Source organism: Dipodomys ordii, unplaced genomic scaffold (genome assembly GCF_000151885.1).
Source record: "Dipodomys ordii isolate 6190 unplaced genomic scaffold, Dord_2.0 Scaffold2, whole genome shotgun sequence".
Lineage (NCBI taxonomy): Eukaryota > Metazoa > Chordata > Mammalia > Rodentia > Heteromyidae > Dipodomys > Dipodomys ordii.
Genome location: NW_012267218.1, coordinates 22116622 through 22133156, shown reverse-complemented (window position 1 = coordinate 22133156; position 16535 = coordinate 22116622). Strand labels below are relative to the sequence as shown.

At 40.0% G+C, this 16535-nt stretch overlaps 1 protein-coding gene across 1 annotated transcript in view; it reads left to right on the top strand.

Moving 5' to 3' along the window:
* Window positions 1–16535, top strand: part of Ttll5 (tubulin tyrosine ligase-like family member 5) — a 221664-nt gene that overhangs the window by 44626 nt on the left and 160503 nt on the right. The window contains exons 10-12 of the mRNA XM_013013504.1: window positions 6748–6849; window positions 9673–9764; window positions 10416–10523. Coding sequence (XP_012868958.1) covers window positions 6748–6849; window positions 9673–9764; window positions 10416–10523 — 302 coding nt within the window. The remainder of the gene's footprint in view (window positions 1–6747; window positions 6850–9672; window positions 9765–10415; window positions 10524–16535) is intronic.

The following is a 16535-nucleotide window of genomic DNA, read 5'->3' as shown; positions in this document are numbered from 1 at the left end:
TTCAGCTCAAGGCTAGCACTCTATCACTTGAGCCACAGCGCCACTTCCGGCTTTTTTTTTTTCTTTTTGCTTATGTGGTGCTGGGGAATCGAACCCAGGGCCTCATGCATGCAAGAGTGCTCTACCACTGAGCCACCTTCCCAGCCCCTATTTTATAGAGTTTTGAACTTTTTGTCTGGGCTAGCCTCAAGAAAATAATCTTCCCATCTATTTCTCCTGCAAAGGTAGAATTACAATTGTGTGTCACTGAGCCCATCTCATATTTTCTTATATGTGAGTTATATATCAAAGAGGGGTTAAAAGTGAAGCTGCCTTTTTGGTATTTGGATTTGGTGTCTTATGGTCCTAGAGATGGTTAATCATGGGTTCACCCTGCTTTTGAATCCCTGTGCATATTGCTATTTTGCACCAGCAGGGGACACTAGGTTTTCAGAGAGGGTAATGTGTTCACCAAAATGGTGGAGTCTTTTTCCTGTCAGAAGTGGAGTCCAGAAAGACCTGGTCCTGGATTTTACAGCTTTATGTGGATCCAGTATGGGGTTTAAATAATTTGACAACGTCGTTTTTGAGTCAAAGCTAATAGCCAAATTTGCACTGAAATAGGAAAAATAAAAAGTTAAAAAATGAAAACAAAGTTAAGTTGAAAACCATATGTGTTGTCAGAGCCCTAAAGATAAGTAGCACTAGCACCTTGGGCCATAAAAGTCCTCACAGGAGAAATGTGAACACTGCATGTTGTACCCACAATGGAGTGGAAGGAGAGGACCTTGTACAGGCCCCATCAGCCCTGCCTCTTTTCTGCCTCAACCATATTTTTCAGTGGAAATGCAGAAAAGACCCCAAAGCATTTGTAATGCCTTTCCTTCCTCCCAACCCCCAGTTCCTTCTTCAGTAGCCTTTCTTGCTAATTAACACTGGCTCCGCAGGGATATTTACCTTTTCTCTGCTGGATTCCTGTGGTTTTGAAAGAATTCAGGTACTTGCTGGTTGCCAAGGAATTCAGATTACCTCACGGGCTGCACACTGTCCAGAATCTGCCACAGCAGCAAGTGGGGAGAAGAGACATCAGCAAGGGGGAGAAACCCTTTCCAGTGCTCATTGTCACTCTCTTTGGCAGGCCCTTGCTGTTTGTGAAGTTTGAGTCATTTTTGGCTCTGAAGACCAGGATCAGGCTGGTAATCCCCTCCCAGACGGCTCAGCAGAGCACTGCCCAGTCACTGCAGCTATTTGGCAGCCTCGCTGCTGCAGCTGGTTGACAGCAGATCAGAGGCTCATGGGCCTCTTGTTCTCCTCCATACAATTTTTCTGGGTCAGGCTAGGATGAACTCAGTTGCTCCTGGCAAGGTTCCCTGAGGTGCAGTCTTATCACCCAAGCCTCTCTGGCTTAGAGTGACTACACCTGTTGCAAGATAACTCAAGTGCCACAAGTAGGGTCTTCACAGGCGGCCTTCCTCTTCTCTCTGTACATTTGTACCAAGTATAAGAAAATAGAACTACTGAAGAGAATGCATCACTATCTCTACATCTAGCCTTCCTAGGATTCTGACCATACATAAGACTAATGGTGTCAGGTTCTTAGAGGAACAAAATAGGTTTTGAGTAGGGAAAGAGTTTCCAGGGTTCCACTAATTTTTTTTCTTTTTTTGTCAGTCATGGGGCTTGAACTCTGGACCTGAGCGCTGTCCCTCAGCTCTTCAGCTCAAGGCTAGTGTTCTACCACTTGAGCTAAGCACCACTTCCTGTTTTCTGGTGGTTTATTGGGAGATAAGAATTTCATGGACTTTCTTGTCCGGGCCGGCGTTGAACCGAGATCCTCAGATCTCAGCCTCTTGAATAGCTAGGATTACAGGCGTGAGCCACCAGCACCAGCGGGGCCCTACTAATTCTGAGCTTGACAGTCCCCCTTTTGGTTCTGCATAGGTAAAGATTATACAACAAGCAATTCAGATGACCCTTCCTTCCTTCTTGCTAGGCAGACCATCTACCCCTTGATCCATACCCTCTGGTCTTCAGGGGCACTTTCATTTATCAGTACCTATTATAAATACTTCTTGACTACGATGAAGACGTGTTCTGATAAAACCCATCATAAGTTGGAAACACCACTTAACATGCCTAACCCACTCAATACCCTGGCTTATTAACATGTTTCTGTTGAGTGTGGGTAGTTATCTTATTGATTGGGTATGTGACTGGGAGCTATGGCTTATTTTTTTGCTTAGCATTGTGAGGGAGTATCATAGTGCTTGTCACTACCCTAGATCAAAGTATGGTTTCTCCTGAATGTGCATCAGTTTTCAAAAATTATAATTTTTATTAAAAATTAAAAGCTATTATAAAAGAGCTTTCAATTCAACATGTGAGTTTATGAATACAAAGCAGCTTGATCATTCTCCCCCATCTCACCCATCCCTATCCGTGTGTATCACTTTTGTACATCATAAAGTAGAAAAATTGTAAGTCAAAGAGTCCTAAGTCAGGGATTACCTGTATGTATGTGCCTGACATTGACATCCTTTTGTTATACACACTTGAATTTTAGACAGATGATTACTGTGTCTTGATTCTAAGTGAGAAATATTAGAAAGCAAAGTGTGTAACTTTTGGTTAAAGAATTTGTTAGGGCTGGGGTATGACTCAGTAATGAACACTTCCCTAGTATTCCTGAGGTCCTGGATTGTAATCCCAAGAACTGGATGGAAAGGTAGGATAATTTTTTGTAATAATAATTGCAATCCATATTTGTCATCAGGTTGCAAAATTGTATCCAGGGCCCAGATTTATGCAATATACTTTCTTCCCCATTTGTTTAAAGGCCAAGACTGAAATTCTGTTGTGTTGCTTTTTTGATTTAAATTTTGATCTCAAAGAGATTGAATACTCAGTTCATCATGTAAATTTTAGTTGTGTTGGGACAAGTATTTGCCAACTTGGTCCTGGACTATCTAGTGAATTTATCTCTTTTAGTTTGTTGATAATAAAAAATTGTGTTGACGTTTTCAGACCTAAATAGAATAAAATGTGATAATATGTGAAGATCTAATTTAAAGTTCCCAAACCTAACTGTTCACAATACATTTCCTGAAGGAAGTTGGCCAGGTGGAGACAGAAGAATGGGAAAGCACCTATCCCATCTAAAGGTACTTGACATGCAATGCCAGATCTTCTGGTATTAAGAGAAGTTGAATATCTAAATTATTATTGTGAAGTTATTTTCTGATTTTTTTTTTTTAGATTTTTAATGTTGAGACCATTTTGAACTTGAAGAAAAACTGTAAGAATAGTATGAAGATTCCATATAGAGAACCTATTTAAACTCTGCAGTTGTCCTAATGTTCATTCTAACAAAAGGAACAAATCAAGGATTAATGTTATGTTTAGTTGTTAAGTCTCTAAACTCCTTCAGCCTGGAGCAGTTCCTGAGTCTGTGACTTCATGACCTCAGAATTTTTGAAGATTACAGGCCACCTATGTTGCAGATTGTCCCACAGTTTATGTTTGTCTGGATTTTTCTCATGATTAAGGTTAGATTATTCATTTTGGACCACATATCACAGCGGTAATGATAGTTCCTCTCATTGACTTTAATCTGATGGTACTTGTAATGTTTAGTGATGTTTGACCACTTTATTAAATTGGTATCTGTGAGATTTCCCAACTATAAAGCTAACAATTTTGTCTTTCTCTTTGTAATTACTGTTTTATGAGGAGACCACGTAAAGTCTCATTTTTTAATCTCATTTCACTCAACAGTTTTTAGTAACTATTGATATTTTTTTTTGCCTGAAGCAGTTAGTGCAGTGAGAATTGCCAAATGATGATTTTACGAATCCCATCATTCCTTTTACTATTAATTAGTTGACATTTTACTTCAAGGAAAAGCTTTCTTTCCCCCTCATTTATTCAGTTGTTTCTGTCAATATTTCAAAGATTTCTAGTTTATTTAATAGTTCTTTTGCTATCATTTATTTTGGTGCTCCATTTTCTTCAGATGTAGACAGTGGAAACCCTTTTTAGATGTCTTTTGTGCCTCTATGACATGACACATGACTCTTACCATTCTCTGTGCACAAAATGTTTCAGGCCATCTTGTTCTTTCTCTGATCTATCTGTCATTGGAATCAATTGTATCTCCAAGGAGCACTAGTTACTTTGACCAGGGGAACAGTATTTAGAAATCAAGTTTTTGCTGCCAGATGTGTTCATTGTTAAGAGGCTTTGCAAAGCACACACTTGGAAATGTGTATATATTTACATGTACACACAAGCACATTTACATCTTTATTTTTGTATCTTTATGCATTGAAAATTTTTCTTGGTACTTCCAATTCTAGTTCAAAATAACTGAGTGCATTCTAGTTTTTATCCTTTCCATATTTATCTCTTTGCTTCAACAGTGAGATGTCTGTCTCCCATTATCTCCCACATATTATTTACTTAATTCTCTTGTATGTAGCCAATCTCTTGGCCTTATTAGGCCACTTTTCCCACTCAGATGTTCTTCTTGTGTAGGTTTAGACTCAGAGCTATTGCCCTGCTTAGGTAACCTCCTGTACTTCCTGCTTTAGGAATCCCTACCACCTCTGCTCCCCCCTCCCCCCCCCCCCCCCCCCACAGAGGCCACCGAGCTGAAAGAGAAGCATTGATCAAGTGACTCACGTTAAAGGAAAAATAACAAAATCCTTAAACTTTTGTAGGTTAATCAGGTCATAAGAACTTGACAAACAAGTAAGCCAGATCTGAGAGTAGTAAAAGTAGTATCGTCCAGATAAGAGAAAGTGGTGATCAGAGATGATTATGGTCTGTTTAATAATAATTTTAATGAAAACTCATAAAAGCTAACTGAGTTGAGAGGACAGGTACACACACACCCTTAACTTTCTTCTCTATGGCCTCCTACATTGTCCATTTGACTAAATTGAATACAGAGTGCTGTTTATTTGCCCCTTTTGGCACTTTTCCATTAACATTCTTACTGCTTCTACACAGTAGAAGCCCACTCTCACTTAAGAAATCCTGGGCTCAGAATAAAATGCTCCACTGGAAGAAGATGAGGAGGAAGATGATTTGGTAGAGGAATACCTGTCTTTTAAAAAAGGCCCATGCAAATGACAGATGTATTGAATACCAGATCCAGGTCATTCTGGGCTTTTGCCTTGCTTTCTGTTAATCAGGTTAGATCAGATACTCAGTGAGCCTCTTTCTTGAAGCAGCATTTTCCCCTCCTTCAAACTCATTATTTGAAAGAAGAGGATGGTAGGAGGTATATTACTGTGAGGTAACGTCTGGTTGTGGCAGGCAGCCTCTGGGGTCAGCCTGGGCCCCATTTGCATTTCTCTACCTGCTTGGAGAATCACTGTAAGAAGAAGATTGGAATGTAAAGGCTAACTTATGTGATAGCTCTTGGAAGTTTATGGAAAATCCATTATGTAATGCTTATCAAACTCTTGTTCTTCAGCATATATGCCTGGTCAGAATTTCTCTTTGACCACATACTTTTTTCCTGGACTCATGTTTGTTTAGTTTCTTAGTTTTGTTTTTAACTTTTATTTCTCTGTGCTTGTGTGTTTCTGGTACAGGAAATTAGAGAGCAGAGATAGTGAGTGGGTGAGAAAAAATAGAGAATAGGAAAAATTTTAAATGCTGACTTTTAATGTGGTAAAAATTCATGTTGACTTCATAGTCTCGGTTAAGCATATGTAAATAATTGGTAAATCATGTGAAAATAAACTTCTGGCCTTCAGGGTTTTTTTTTTTCTCACACACTTGGATATGCCTCTTGGGGAAAACCACTGTAGGGAAGGGTGATACGGTTCTAGTGGTATGTAAACAGGGGTTGATATTTACCATAGTCATTTGCCTTGAGTGTCTTCTTGTTCATACTGAACATCACTGGAAAGTTTTCTTTTCCTACTTACTTCCTTGACAGGCACATATCTTTTATGCTTTGGTTTTCTTTGACAGTAGTAGTCGAGGATGTCAGATTGCTGCCCTGTTTTCAGTGGGCTCCATGTTTAATCCATCTTTTGCCTTAATTCCAAGTTCAGAAGTTTGTCTCTTATTTTATGCTAGTATTTATGCTGTTTTGTATTGCCTGCCATTGTTGTTCTTTTTAATTGAATATTATGCATCAGTTCTGTTCTTTCTGTAGCTGTGTTTCAAGTGTACAAATTGGTAAGCTTACCTTTGTTTCTTTTTGTTCATTTTCCCCATAGAATGTCACAGTACAGTTACTTTATGGACTCTGAATAGATATTCTTTGATGAGCTAATGCTTATACACATAGTTCCCTAGGTTGTGAATAATTTCATTACCAAGTTTTATGCTTTCTATCACTTTAAGATCCAGTATAAGGGAAGCAGTATCTCATTGTAGTTAACACCTTGGGTTTTAGAGTCCATGTGATCTTGGGCAAGTTACTTAATATTTCTAGGTCATATTTAGATATCATTTATTTTAAAAATTAGATATAGTAAGATCTATTTCATCAAGTTATTTGAAGGATTGAATTAATATGTGCTGCAATAAAACACTTAGAACTACTATACATATAACCCTTAGCATGGAAGTTGGCACTTAGGCACTGAGTATAATTATATATAATATAAAAAATTATATATTATAAATAATATAAGTATTATTTAGATGATGATGTTGGCTTCCTTTGTTGTTATCTTACTGATCGTCAGTTCCAGCCTGTGTTTTTTTAAACCTTGTCCTTGGCATTTAACCTCTGCCTTCCTATAGGTTTGCCACTGTACGATATGACCAAGGAGCAAAGAACATTCGGAATCAGTTCATGCACCTTACAAACTACAGTGTGAATAAGAAGAGTGGAGACTATGTGAGGTACTAGTTGGGAGTAATACTCAAATATGGGTGTTGGAGAGTTGGAAAGTTAACAGGACTCTGGAACATAATGTCTCTCACTTGAGTTATGAGTGACAGTGTAATAGATACTTGGAGCATTTGTGTGTGTGTGTGTGTGTGTGTGTGTGTGTGTGTGTTTGTTTATGTGTGTGTGTGTGTTTATGTGTGTTTATTGGTCCTGGGGCTTGAACTTAGGGCCCTGGCACTGTCCTTGAACTTTTTTGCTTAAGGCTAGTGCTCTGTCACTTAAGCCACACCTCTACTTTCAGCTTTTTGGTGGTTAATTGGAGATAAGAGTCTCACAGACTTTCTTGCCTGGGCTAGCTTTGAACCAATAATCTCAGGTTTCAGCCTCCTGAGTAGCTAGGATTACAGGTGAGGGGCCACCAATACCCAGCAACATACAGAACATTTTAAAAGTCAAGATATGAGATTGTTTCAGTACTTGGAACATATATCAGAAGCTTTGAAGATAGCTGTACCTTTTGACATAGTAGTTCCATTTCTAGGAACTTAACCTTAAGAAATGAAGGATAGATACACAAGATCAGAGATAAGACTTTTTGCCAGTCCTAGGGCTTCAACTCAGGGCCTGGGCACTGTTCCTAAGCTTCTTTTGCTCAAGGCTAGCACTCTTATCACTTGAGCCACAGAGCCACTTTGGGCTTTTTCTGTTTTATGTGGTACTGAGGAATTGAACCTAGGACTTCATTCATGCTAGGCAAATACTTTACCACTAGGCCACATTCTCAGCCCCGAGATAAGACTTAAAATTTTATTTATTTATTTTTATAGTTTTCACTATAAAGATCTTTAACATCTTTAATTCCTAGGTTTGTGGTGGTATTTTTTGTTTTTGTTTGTTTTTTGAGGCTATTGCAAATGGGGTTGATGGCATGCAGAAAGGCTACTGATTTTTGTGGGTTAATAAAGACAAAATTAAGACTTTTTTGGTGTGGTTGGTTGTGGGGTTTAAACTCTGGGCTTGGGTGCTGTCCCTGAGCCTCTTTGTGCTCAAAGCCAGCACTTGCCACAGTACCACTTCTACTTTTCTGGTGGTTAATTGGAGATAAGAGTCTCATGGACTTTCCTGCCCGGGGCTGGCTTTGAAATGTGATCCTCAGATCTCAGCCTCCTGAGTAGCTAGGATTACAGGTGTGAGCTACCGGTGCCTGGCAGAATTAAGACTTTTTATTTAAACTGTATATCGTTAGATGATAAAATATATTATGTGACAATATATGTAACTGAATTTCCTGCTTGAGTATATCAGATATCTTAAGGTAGTTATTTTTTGCTGAGAGAGAAAGAAAATGAATACTTACTGAAATGCTAACTGTGCTTTACTATAGAGATGTGATTGTTAATGGGAGACACTTTTGTTTCTTCTATTTTATGTATTTTCTAAAACAAATACTTAATATGATCAAGTTTGGAAAAAAAGAAAAAAAGAAATGAGGCCATCTCAGAAATCCAGTGAAAGAGAGTACCTTCCCAGCTGTGTGGAAATATTCTTTTTGCTCTATTTTCTTTCATTGCAATAATTTTACAAGAAAGTGGAAAAATAGAAAAGAAACCCAAGCTACTTTCTACTTAGACTAAAAATAGATTCCTAGCAGGTCCAAGGAAAGGAAGAAAATACTCTGGAAATGATAGGATAGTTGCTGACATGGTCTAGGTTTCACTAAATGTCCTGTCATACCCTTTACCTTGGAAGATGAGCATCAGTGTAGTTGGTGGATAGGGTGGGATGGTGGTAAGGACTAAGAAGGCAGTGGCAGAGCACAAATGCCAGAGTTCAGGACTCTAGCATTTCTGGCAGCCCCACTTGCTACTATGTTACTATAGCAGTGGGGGCTTAGTACTCTCATTGTTATTTGAGTGGTGTCTCAGAGAATACAGAAAAAGCTCCATCATTAGAGAGGACCAAGTTTGCTTCACATACCAAAGCAAGTCTGTGTGGGGTTGGTTCATTAACATTACTGTACTAGATTATCTTATTAACGTGTCTCAATTCAATTCTGGTCTGAAAATGAATCTGAGGTAGTTTAGTGGACTCATCATTCATCTCCAAGATTGTATGTATTATCCACATTGCTGGTAAATTATTGTAACGTTCTTACTTTGTGTACATTCTTTCACATACTTCTACTCTTTCATGATGCATGATTGTTTGGTTAAGGAAGAATTATCTTTCTTCTTCTCTGTCCTTTTTAGTAAGGCAAACTATCTACCTGTTAGTCCCCATTTAAGAAATTTGGAGCTGGGAGCCAGACTCTTATCTCCAGTTAACTCCCACAAAACTGGAAGTGGTGCTGTGGCTAAAAGTGGTAGAGCATTACTAGCCTTAAGCGAAAGAGCTCAGGGACAGTGCCCAGGCTCTGAGTTTAAGCCCCAGGACTGACGGGGGTGGGGATGGCACAAAAGCATGAAAACAGAAAGGACCAAGAAAATGTGATTGGGGGCTGGGAATGTGGCTTAGTGGTATAGTACTTGCCTTACATGCATGAAGCCTTGGGTTCAATTCTTATTACTACATAAACAGAAAAAGCTGGAAGTGGCTCTGTGGCTCAAGTGGTAGAGTACTAGCTTTGAGCAAAAGAGGCTCAGGGACAGTGTCAGGCCCTGAGTTCAAGCCCCAGGACTGGTCAAAAAAAAAAATCAGAAAATGTGATTGGGTGCAAGTCAGTGAAATACATATTTTCTAAAAAGTTTGAGGGATTAAGATGTCTTTGTGCAGAATCTTGTTTCTACATCCAGGCCTAGTGGCATATGTGACCGCAGTTCATTAATTCATTGCAGTTGTGATGATCCAGATGTGGAAGATTATGGGAACAAATGGAGCATGAGTGCTATGCTTAGATACCTGAAACAAGAAGGCAGAGATACAACTGGTGCGTACCAGGCCTTTGAACTTCTCAATGTCTCTTCTTTATACAAATTTACTATTGGCTTTTGTCAGGAGTCATCATCTAACTCTGATGATGTTGCTGGGGTAGAGTGGAATGGTTGTTCTTGGTGTAACTTTTTCCTGCAGCTTACAAGATTGGAAACAGGCTTTCCATAGCTCCCCAAATTCTGTTTTTTTCTTTCTAATTTAGAACCTAGTGAGGTCCCTTCTTTAATGTTGAACTGCTAGCTAAATACCATCAACTTTTTATATAATAAATAGCCTATCTCTGTATTGGCTATGAGTTCAGATCCTGATGCTGAGTTAGAGAATGGACGAATAGGCTTAGAATCAGAATGGGCACTGTTGCTCAGCCTTTGTTGCAGAATGGGAAATGGTGTGCAAAAGAAATGTATCTCAGTCCACAGGTGAAAGGGTAGTGGAGAGGAGTGAGAAAGAAAGGAAGACTACTTCTCCATTAAGTCTGCCTATTGTTATAGGCCACCTGTGTGCATCCTCATGCACCCATGCTGAGGGCTCTTATAGAAAGGCCTTTTGAATGAGCACAAATGCTTCTATAATTATACTGTTTCTTGAAATCTCCTATTAATCCATGCATTTTTAGTATTTATTAATATTTATTTCTTTATTGCAGCATTGATGGCCCATGTGGAAGACCTCATCATTAAGACTATAATATCTGCTGAACTAGCTATTGCTACAGCCTGTAAAACCTTTGTTCCTTATCGCAGCAGTTGTTTTGGTAAGGAGCTACAAGAAGCTTGACATGTTTTATAAAGAGGGTCTTGTGAGGTTGGAATGGGATTCTGAGGGTAGAGAGGCTTAGGGATTCAACAGAAGTGAGAGGTATAGAAAGTGTTTTCTTTCTTTTTGAACTCAGGTGGTATGCAGATTCTACTATGAGATAGGAGGTTAACTTAGAAGTCCCTTGAGGAGTAACTAGCTTTCTGGGTGGGAAACAGGATTGGAACTGAAGTGTGGGTCTCTCTGTCAGAGTGCAGTCAGAAAAAGTCTGCAGTGGACTGTACAGGAATCCATCTCTAACTAATGTATTCCAGAGCCCTTTGGCAGCCAGACTGGGAACTGGTCCAGGAAGCTCTGGCTGGTACCAGTATGTACTTTCTCCCATTTTCCGATGACTCCTCCTTTTTGTTTTAGTTGGTTCCTTCTCCCACTCTTCCTCCTCTTCCTCCTCTTTTTCTTCCTCCTCCTCCTCCTCCTCTTATCCTTTTCCTTTTTCCTTCTGTTTTACACAACCTTCTGATTGCAAAGAAAAGGGATAACAGAATTCCCACGTCAGCATCAGGAAACCTGTTATTTACTGGCCCAGTAGCTATGACTGAGGCCCTCGGGGTACCTAGGTATTTGCTTTCTATGTGGGAAGGAGCTTCTTGGTAATTGCCAGCATGGATGTCTATAAGGTCAATAGACTTTCAGCAGGCATTAGGCCTTAGTAGTAAAACACAGTACAGTCGTTGGTAGGAAGGTAAGATCAAAGCATGGTGTGAAGTAATGCAAGTAGTAAGGATCAGAGGGGCACAGCTTGCTTTAGGAGACAGGATAGCAGGAAAGTAAAGAACATGGGCTCGAATTTCACAGCACTAATTTGAAATCCATTTGCACCCCTCACTAGTTTGGTGATTTCAACAAGCTCCTCTAACCCTGTCTCTCAACTCTCAAGTGGCAGCAGTGATGATATTTACTCCTAAGAGTACCACAAAGATCAAATGTGATGATGCGCGAAAAGTACTTGGCACAGTGTATGTCCCTTAAGCTATACTCAATAGAAATTATTTAATTATTTTTATAATTAAACATAGTTCTTGACCTCATTAATGAATTATAATAGTCTGTACTTAAGCGGCACTAAAGTAAGGAACTGTCAAAACCCTGAAATAGAAGATATAGATAAATCAGGACCTAAAATTGCACAGGAAAAGGAGAGATTGTATTATCATAAAATGCATATGAAGATGTTCATGTCTTTTTAGATCCTTAAATGGCTTCCTATACTTAAATGATCTATATATGATAGGACTTTCAAGGCTTCTGTGATCTGACCCCAGCTGACTTTCCTAGGATTCCATTTCCCTACGTAAACTATCTAGTCCAGCTATTCCATGGCTATACCTTGGAACATGTGTTTGTGTTTAAGAGAATATCTGAGTTCCACTACCTATCTAGAAAATGCTCCTATCTACTGGCAGACTATTCCTTCTTTCCTTTCCTCCCTTTCCCCTTTTCCCTCCCCCCTCCCCTCCTCTCCCATCCTTCCCCTCCCCTCTTCTCCTCTCCTCTCCTTTCCTCTCTCCCTTGTCCTTTTCCCCTCGGTACTCCCCTCCCCTCCCTTTCTCTCTACTCCCTTCCCCTCCCTCTCCTTTTTTGCATTGCTGAGGACCATACAGGGCCTGGAATTTGCTGGGCAAATGTTCTTCTACTGAACTAAGTCCCAACCCCTCTCATTTCTTTCTTAAGAGTCTGTTCCATACTTCCTTCTCTTGGAAGCCTTGGTATCCTTATGTGACCAGCCCCCATGCTGTTCTATGCTTGTTGTTTCATAGTTTTGTTTTTTTTTCTATTTTATGCTGGTGTTTTATTTACACAAACTTCTCCAGCTTCTTCTTGATTTTTTTTTTGGGGGGGGGGTCCGGTCGTGAGCCTGAACCTCTGGGCCTGGGCACTGTCCCTCAGCTCTTCAGCTCAAGGCTAGTGCTCTACCACTTGAGCCACAGTGCCACTTCTGCCTTTTTTTTTTTCTTCTGCCTATGTGGTACTGAGGAATCAAACCCAGAGCCTCATGCATACAAGGCAAGTGCTCTACCACTGAGCCAGCTTCCCAGCCCCTTCTTGATTTTTTTTACAAGAAAAATCTTGTAGTTTTTGGAGGAGGGGAAGTATTGCAGTTTTTTCAGGACCTTGCATTTGCTAGGCAAGCAGTTTGTCACTTGATCCACATCTCTAGACTTTTTTGCTTTATTTTTCATACTTTTTGTCCAATTGGCCTCTGACTGCTATTTTTCCCTCTTCACCTCCCAAGTAGCTGGGATTACAGGCATTAGCCATCATACTTTTGAATTCTTAAGTTACCGTGACTCCCTTCTCATCTTGTCCTATTCTTCCTCCTCTATGTGGTGGTTACTTGAGTTTTGAACTTAGAATCCCATTTTTGCTAGGTAAGTGCTCTACCATTTGAGCTACTATCATAGTCCTTTTTACTTTAATTTACTTTTTAGTGAGATCTTGCATTTTTACCCGGGGCTTCCCTCTAATCAATATCCTCCTACCTCTGCCTAACGCCTAGTTTGGATTACAGAAGCATGCCATGCACCCAGCTTGTTTTTTGGAGATAGGATCTCACTAGCTTTTTGTCTGGGCTGGCCTTAAACTGCGTTCCTTCTGTCTGTGCCTCCCATGTAGCTAGGGCTACAAATGCTATCTAATACACTTAGCCCCCATCTCATCCTATTTGTCAAGCCAAACCTGTGAAAGGTTTGTAATGCTTTGTCCTTACTTTCTTTATTCTACACCTGGACTGCCTCACTGTGTTATATTACCTAGTAATGTAATCACTCACATCCTTCAAGTATCATTTCTCTGGTGGCCTTTTTACTAACTCCTCAAGGTTAGACTCTCACTCTTTTAACCCACGTGCTGTTCATAACTCTTCAGAAGTACCCATGTGTCACCAGGCACCCATTTAAATGTCTGTCTCTCTTAACAGACTGGCAAACTCCTGAGGAAAGTCGCAGTGTCTCTTTTGTTTTTGCACTCTGGTAAAGAGTAGTGTCTTCTGCTCTTAGAGAAAATCTGGCAATGTCAAATGAATGATTGGTGCTTGCTTTTATTACATTTTTTTGTGTGTGGCCTGACAGTAGGCTTCCCAGTGCATCTGATTTGGTAAGAACCCAGGACCTCAAAGGTGGGGTTGGGGGTATAGGAATATAACTCCAACCTCAAACTTTATTCAATTAGAATAATAAATAAAAATTTATTTTCTACATCTGTTTGACTCTCCTTTGTTGCTAAATTTCTTATAGTACTCCTTATAAAGATATTTCCTGTTGCCTGCCCTCCCTTCGCCCTTCCATTTCACCTTGCTTTCCTTCCTTCTTTTTCTTTTCTTGCTTTCTCTGTCTCTCTCTGTCTCTCTGTCTCTCTCTCTTGTACACTTTTTTTTTTGGTCAGAACTAGTGATTGAAATGACAGCCTCGAGCTTGCTAGGCAGATGATCTAAAAGTCTTTTCTCTGAGTAGTTAATCATGAGAGCTTTTCTGAATGTTTCCTTATCTTGTTTTATTACCTTCTTGCCTTTTGGAAAACTTAGGAACTTCATGGCAACAGAATTTTGTACTTTATTTTTGTGGTTCCGAGGATATAACCCAGGACTTCACTCAGGCTAGACAGGCTGTCTATCACTGAGCTGTATCCACATACTGCAACAGAACTTTTTGATGTGAAAGAATCACAGTGACTTTCTGTGACTCAGTGAAAATACCCAAGTCCATTTGCTCCACATGCCCTCCTCTCCCCTTCCCTACTTAGGTTCAGATTCAGTAAACTGAGTGCATGTGAGGTTTGTTAAATTGCTGACAGTCTTCTTGGCTTTTGTGGTTCTAATTCCACTTCCCGTAAGCCCTAGGAGCTTGTGTGTTAAATTCACCTCCCCCATTAGGGTATTTGTATTTGTGGTTATATTTATGTGAATCTTTTGACTCTTAGCCTCTTCTAGGATTTTAATTACAAGGAATAAGTGTGTATGCGCACGCCCACACAGACACACACACACAGACACACACACACACATGCACATACATGATAAATAGGCATTGAGAGTTTCCCAGGAAGTTTTGGCTTAAAGAAATCTTTGGTGCTGTTGGAGGGGGAAACAGAGAATGCACAGTTAGTTTTCATTTTACTGTTTTGTTGATGGCCTTCTACTTTTGGGATTGCTACTAGGAGTATTCCATTACTATCTGAGAATTTCTATCTTGTGGCTCTTTCTCATTCTACCACCTATGGTGTCCAACCAGGTACCTTCAATATTCCTTGTTAATCCCTGGATGCATTTAACTTTCTTCCAGTTCCTGCTATGTATAAGGTGAAAATTAGTCTTACAGCAGTACATTACTGTCAGCAATTTGTGATGGTCATACATATACCTGCATTGCATACTGAGTATTAATACATAGACTTTTGGACCGTCACAGACTGTGAAACTTAGCCATGTAATGCTATTTTTGTGGAAAGACTTTAGAAAATAATTAGTCCAGAAATGCAGAAATGAAGACTTTGAGAAATTAACTCTTGCTCTAGTTTAAGTGCTAGTCAGTGAAAGCACTGGAACGAAAGAGACTTGTCCTGGAGAATGGCTGCTTCAGATGAGTCTTAGACTCTCATCAACTTGATCATAAAACTTCAGTTATTCAAGTTTTGATAGCTCTCTCAATAAAACAGTTTTTTTTGGGGGGGGGTCATGGGGCTTGAACTCTGGGCCTGGGCGCTGTCTCTCAGCTTTTTAGCTCAAGGCTAGCATTCTACCACTTGAGCCACAGTACCACCTCTATTTTCCTGAGTGGTTTATTGGAGATAAGAGTCTTACAGACATTCCTTGCTCAGGCTGGCTTTGAACCAGATTCTCAGATCTCAGCCTCCTGAGTAGCTAGGATTACAGGTATGAGCCACTAGCACCCGGCTCAATAAAACAGATTTTTTTTTTGTCTGTCATGGGGCTTGAACTCTGGGCTTGGGCACTGTTCCTGGGCTCTTCAGCTTGAGCCACAGTGCCACTTCTGATTTTCTAGTGGTTGGAGATAAGGGTCTCATGGACTTTCCTGCCCAGGCTGGCTTTGAACCGCAGTCCTCAGATCTCAGCCTCCTGAGTAGCTAGGATTACAGGTGTGAGCCACCGGCGCCCGGCACTAAAAACAGATTTTTGAAATCTGATTTTTTACTACCTTCCAAGACTGTGGAAAATATGCTGCAATATGAAATGCTATGCTTTGATAGCAATTCTTCAAATATGCTGAGGAAATTATCACTGTAAGATGACTCTGAGGACAGCTTTTTTGGCCACTTGAAAAAAGAATCCCCAAACAACAGGATATTAGTTTTCCTTTCAAGACATTGTTGCTGACTGTGGTTTTAACTTTGTGTTACGTGATAGGCTTTGACTGTCTTCTGCCTGTGATCATGTTGTCCAGTCATGGGACCACTTAGGAACTGATGAGTCTATCTTTGTTTTGGTCAGAGATCAGCCATAATCTGGTTTGGCTTTCTATTACTTCTACTCTTCACCATTTCATAGGGAAAGCAGATGTTTTCAAAGGAAAGTAACCATAAATGATTGTGGAAAGAGTAGAAGTATGCAGCATACATTCTCTAATAATATAAGCAGCTTGACCAGCAACAAAGAAGAAAAGTCACAATATTCACTTCTGTGGTATAGGGATTTGAACTCAGACCTTCCCACTTGCTAAGCTGGTGCTCTACCACTTGAACCACACCTCTAGTCTGGCTTTTTTGCTGGCTAAATTAAGATGGACTCTCCGCAATTTTTCTGCCTAGACTGACTTTGAAGCATGATCTTCCAGATCTTATCTTCCTGAGTAGCTAGGATTATAGTCCCGAGTTATAGGACCCCCAATCCCCCACCCCCTGAATGTTTACTTTTCAAGATAATCGTCCTATTTTATTGCTCCTGTTTGGGTGAGAGTGGACATTTACAATAGATGTTCACTGTAGGGATTGTATAGGA